Source organism: Pterocles gutturalis, unplaced genomic scaffold (assembly GCF_000699245.1).
Source record: "Pterocles gutturalis isolate BGI_N339 unplaced genomic scaffold, ASM69924v1 scaffold53846, whole genome shotgun sequence".
NCBI classification, from domain to species: domain Eukaryota; kingdom Metazoa; phylum Chordata; class Aves; order Pterocliformes; family Pteroclidae; genus Pterocles; species Pterocles gutturalis.
Window position 1 is genome coordinate 1 of NW_010105018.1, and position 5524 is coordinate 5524.

The 5524-nt window shown below is 48.7% G+C and overlaps 1 protein-coding gene across 1 annotated transcript; it reads left to right on the forward strand.

Annotated features, from left to right (window-relative positions):
- Positions 1-56: 56 nt before the first annotated feature.
- On the forward strand, positions 57-1695 carry LOC104460002 (chromosome unknown open reading frame, human C14orf1; the record flags this gene model as incomplete). Its single annotated transcript, XM_010087219.1, has 3 exons — positions 57-147; positions 1327-1445; positions 1616-1695. Coding segments are annotated over 3 exons (290 nt in total), but the record flags the coding sequence as incomplete, so codon positions are not given.
- Between the last annotated feature and the right edge of the window lie 3829 nt (positions 1696-5524).

Here is a 5524-nt window from a genome sequence, read left to right on the forward strand (position 1 = left end):
TGGGGCGGCAGCGGGGCTGTGCGCGGGCTACATGGGCTCCTCCCTTCTTTGCGCAGTGAACGGGCTCCAGGCTCGGACCTTTGGCGTCTGGACCCTGCTGTCGTCAGTGATCCGCTGCCTCTGCGCCATCGACATCCGCAATAGGACGTATGTAAAGGGGCACCGGAGAGATCCTTCGGATTGCTTGCTAGTCACATCCTGAGCAGCTAGCTTAGTGGGCAGCATGGAGGAGGTGGGGAATCAAAAGCTGTTCCTGAATTTTCTGTAAGGTTGAAAGCATTCCCCCGAAAGAGCTTAAACAGCAGTGCGGGATGTGTGTTCACTGCCGCTCCCTTCTGCCTCTGTGGGGAGAGCCAGCCCGTTTGAGTTCTGTCTCTTAGCTCAGGCAGAAATTGGTGGATCTGAGAACTTCTTATATCACAAATTTCTGAGCTCCAGCTTGGAAAGCATCTTCTGATGGCATCACTGCTCTGTTGACATTAAGCAATTGCTAGTGCTGTGGTCAGACTGATGCTTGGTACTTCTCTTCCCACAACAGCTCAGGTAAAAACTGTGGCAGGTTGAGAGGCCCCTTGCAGTGATCTTAACCCGATGCCTTCTTCCATACACTCTTACCTTAACACAAGGCCTGAGGTTCAGCTTGATGCTGTGGTGGGAGGCAGATCATTTTTGCCTGCAGTGACAGAAGTATTTCTGAAAGGGATTTCCAAGCAGGGTGACTCTGGGTCTGTGCTGGACAAAGCCTGTGTTGGAAGTTGCTGGAATTCACTCTTTTGTCACCACTTCCCCGAACCCTGCCCCAGAAGTCATTGTTCACCTGGCAGTGTGTCCTTGATTGCCTAGGCTTGCCTGTGGTAGGGAGGTGCAGGGACTCAGTTATCTGTTTTTAATCTTGCATCTCTTGGACCTGCTCCCTTTCCACAGCTGTGGCCCCTAGAGGGTAGCAGAGCACAGGTGGGAAGATGTGTTGGGTGATGCAGCCTGTAGTCAGCCAAGTCCTGTCGCCCTAGTTCTTGGCTCATCCAGTTCTCAGCCTCTTTGTGTGTGCCACACGCACTTCACAGGTACCCTGCCCTTGCTGTCCCTTCTTCGCCTGCCTTCAGGCGAGATAATGCCTGTGACTTTGAATGCTCCATTGAACATGCTGCCCTGTTCCCCTCCTAGTTGTTGCCCAGGGAGCTTTTGCACCTCACTAGGCAAGGAACCAAGCACCCTCTGTGCTGCCACAGTGAGGACAGACAGGGCAGCATGCAGGTTTGTCTCTTTTCCACTCAGCCATGCTTGTGGATATGATATGATAACCTGCTTCTTTCTGTTCTCCAACAGCCTCTATTACATCACGCTCTTCACCTTCTTTTTGGCCCTTGTTCATTTCCTCTCTGAGGTCTTCATTTACCACACTGCAGCCTTAACAATTGGAGTTATGGCACCCCTCATGGTAGCAAGTAAGTAGAACTCTGCATCCTCCATCTACAAACTCCCATTGGAGCTATGATCCCCCCAGAAAAACTCTCCATGGGGCTATGAGCTAAGGGCAGGGAGGGGATGGTGGGAGGGAATGCTTCATCTCCTGTCCAGCATTTTCTGTACAACTCATCCTGTATCTCCATCACAGGTTTCTCTATTATGGGGATGTTGATTGGGCTGCAGTACCTGGAGGTAGAAGTACTGTTACAAAACAAGAAGAAAAACTGAAGCTGAGGGCCCTGCATAGGTCAGCGTTGTCTCCGATGTTCACTGCCAAACTTCCACTACAACTCGGCTAAACTTCTCCAGGACACCAGTCCCACTAGTGGATCAATGTTGGAATCTGTCAATCATTCTTCATTACCAAGTGTTTTTTCTTGTCTAGGAAACATTTCAACCAACTGACGTCAAAGACCAAGTCTCAGAGGAGTTTGCATCAAAGCCTGCGGCGGGCAGTTGGTGACTGCAGGGAATGTCTCGCAGTGCCCAGTGCACTAAGGACTTCTCTTCCAGTCTACCTGCGGGAGGAGGTGTAGAGGTACCCAGGATCCACTGAACACTTTGGATGAGAAAGAGAACGTGTGCTGCACCTGGCACTGCTGTGTAACTTGCATGTGTGTGTTCCTCAGGGGCCATTTCTAATAAATTACAGAAAACGGGAAGGTGCTATATCTGTCTTTCTGCTACACAGCAGCAGGTAGAGGATGTACAACCTCAGAGCAAACAGCAGTTTCTACTGTATGCTGCAGGATAAATCATCTCTCTTTACAGCAAACCCACCATTCCCTCCCTCCTTTTCACAAAGTTCCAGGTTTCACTGCGCATATCACCCATGCACCTGAAGAGAGGTGTTAGAGCTCTCACTTCTGCAGCGTGCTGGTGACAGCAAACTGTGTGCATCTGTGAGCAAGGGCTGATCTACCTCTTTAGTGAGCTATAACTACAGAAGACAGAGAAAACAGGAACAGGTTGCTTAGACCTAGATGAAATAATACTCAAAGCAGATGGGCAATGTACAGAAGGTAGGAAAGAACCAGCAGGATCTCCTAAGCTGGAGCATGTGCAGAGGAGATGAAAAACACAGAAGGGAAGAAAAGAACACAACAGTAGCACTGGGCAGATAGACAATTTTTCCATTCTGCAAAACATTTCAGGTTGTTAAAGAGCCAGATACAGACTGTTTCAACCATTTAATATTAATGTCAGGTTTCATTGTATTAATTCATTTTATATTCTGTTGAAAAGCCACTTTAGACCCCCATCCTCCATCACAAACTATCAAAATAGGACTTGAATTTTTTAATATGTCAAAAGACTGTATAATTTCACCCAAAAAAATATTTTGTCAAAAATGGTATGTCAGAAAGGACTATTCTTATCCGTTCTACCTGGTTGTGGTTTTTGCCCCCCCACCCCAAAATGATTCATGCATAACTGCATGATACAAGTAGCATAAGGACACTTGATGTCTCCAGCAGTGGAGGGATACTGGAAAGAAAGGAGAAGGGATATAAGGATCTACATTTGTGTTTGGAAGATAAACAGCAGCATAGAGAGGGGGAGCATCTACAAGACACAAATGGTGGTAAGAGGGCTGCTTCTCCTGCTCTCTATTATAAAGTAGGAAGTGTCCACACTGGAGCAAATCTGGATTCCCATCATACTCAAGCCCCTCTCTGTGGCTGTGAAGTACAACACAGCCTTGGCTGGTTATCTCAATATAGCACCTCGCAGAAGTTTTTATGTAGTGTTGAAACATGCAAGAGGCACTTTATCATAAGGAGGAAGACAGTCCTCAGCCAGGGGAGCTTGTGGTTTGACTCACTCCTGTTGCTAGTGTAGGGAGGAGCGGGGCTTAGGCTGTAGCTTCAACATAAGCTGCAGAACTAGTCCTTGCCTCCAGGTAGGAGGAGGCATATTGGTATCTCTCAATTACTCCTAATATATAGGAACATCGGGGCAAGCTCAGTGAATTCTGAGCAGAGGTTTATCCAGACTAAGAGTGCTTTATCTGGAACAGCCACATAATAAAACTAGAGCCAGCTGCAGCAGATACACTACTTCGCATTACTGGTGATTTGCTGAGGTCTCTACCATCACCTGTGCAACACAAAGCATCATAGGCACCAAGGCAGAGCAATCCCTCTTTCTGAGAGCCAGCTGCAAGCTCTTCCAGGGCTGCTCACAGAGTAAGCGTGGTCCAGCTCCTGCATTTCATGTCACAGCTTGCCTGTGAGAGGAGATGCAGTCAGGTGCAGGGTGCCACCTTGATGTGCTCAGGGCTAGCCTGGAACTATGGCTTTTCTCAGCAAGTGTGCTTTTTCTTCACTGAGCATACATGGTAGGATGGGGGGAAGGAGTGGGTTTTCCCAACTTTTCCTCCCAAGCAGCCAGGTCTCCAAAATAGCAAGATCCAGAGGTACAACTGAAGAGAGCAACTCCTTGTTTTGCTCTTTCATACTCCCCACAAGCAGTTCACCGGGCTTCTGTCCTGAGGCTGCCCTCCCCACCATGGTGCACATGTAACAGGTAGCAAAGATGGGAGGGAATGAGGGGGGCTGCATCTCCCAGGTCTGCCATCCCTCCATGTCACAGCTTTGATTCCTCAAGGACTATGGTATCAGTGCAGGCTTCCGGCATCACTTTCTGCAAGTCAGACAGAGAAAAACAATATGGTTAGGATCCTGGGTGACCAGACCAAGGCTTCAGAGAGATCAGCTGGCCAGAGGCTAGCTAATTTGCTACTCCCTGCTAGTGTGCAGAAATCCTCAAAGAATCACCATCCTCAGAGAATGCACCTGGTTCCCTCCTCCTTCTCCAGACCCTTCTACTGCCCCAACAAGGGGCAGTGGGGCAGCAGGGCAGAGCAAGGGTCCCACTTCCCTTAAGCTACTTGCTGTAGTCTTTAGACCACAAATAATTCAAAGCAGCTCTACAGCCCCCTAGGTATCAGCCCCACAGCCAGCTCACTGCAGACATTTCACTGTGACACAAGGTCAGCCTCAAAGCAGTGATGCTGCAGGGCCAGTTCCCTGGCCAGGGGAAGGAACTGGGAACTCCTCTGTCATGCCATGGGGCAGCACAGCGTCTGTGCAAGCACCAGAGAGAACCTGCATCCTCTGCACCCTCAGGAGGCTCAGCACAGCAACTAGCTCCTCTCTGTCCTTACTCAGGCATGTCTGAGGGCCTCTTCAACTTCCAGATTGCTGGGTCTGTTCATCTTCAAGTCTTTTCATCTGCACTCCCCATCCAGGGCTGGCACCCACTGCCCTGCTTCTTCCCTGTCCCCAACTTGGACTTACGGCTGGGATAATTCTACAGAGTGGTACAGATAAGGCCTTCTTCAAAGTTCATTACTCATATCTTAAAGAGCCATAAGAAATAAGAGGCAAACATACACAAGTTTTTTCTGCATAAATCCTATAGAAGAATTAGCCTGATTCCTTGAACCCTCCTGCAATTTCTTCCCTTAAAATGGAAGGAGCTGTAGAGTAATTTCCCAAGGACAACAAAGCCTGCCCAATTACTACCCCATTCTGGGCTGCACAAAACAGCCAAACTTTCACAATTCCAGTTCAGCGTTCCTGGATGGAGCTTGATAAACTCCTCTGCTGAGCCCTTCTGTGGTGTCTTAGGATTAGACCCAAGAATTCTCCTTCCCCGAGGGGACTGCAGATACCTCTCTCCAAGTCCCAACTCTGCTTACACTGAGACACTCCCCTTGTCACCAATTCAGAAGACGGCATGCTGACTTGTAAGGGTAGATGTGGAGTCTCCCACAGCCTGGACTCTGAGTTAACTCACTGTGGGGCAAGACTGACATCTGAGGCAGGAGTCAGAGGTGCATGGGAAAGAGGTTCACATCCCCAGTGCAGTTCAAGAGAAGTCCAGGCAGCATGGAAGCAAGAGATACAAAAGTTTCATTTTGAGTAGCCTCTTACACAAACTGCAGTTGAAAAGGTTTGAGAGAAGTCAGCAGCAATATCGCAAAGCAGAGTAGTGAGATCAGGAAAGCTTCAAAGAAAAGCCTGGAAGCAAAAGCCAGGAAGAGCAAAGA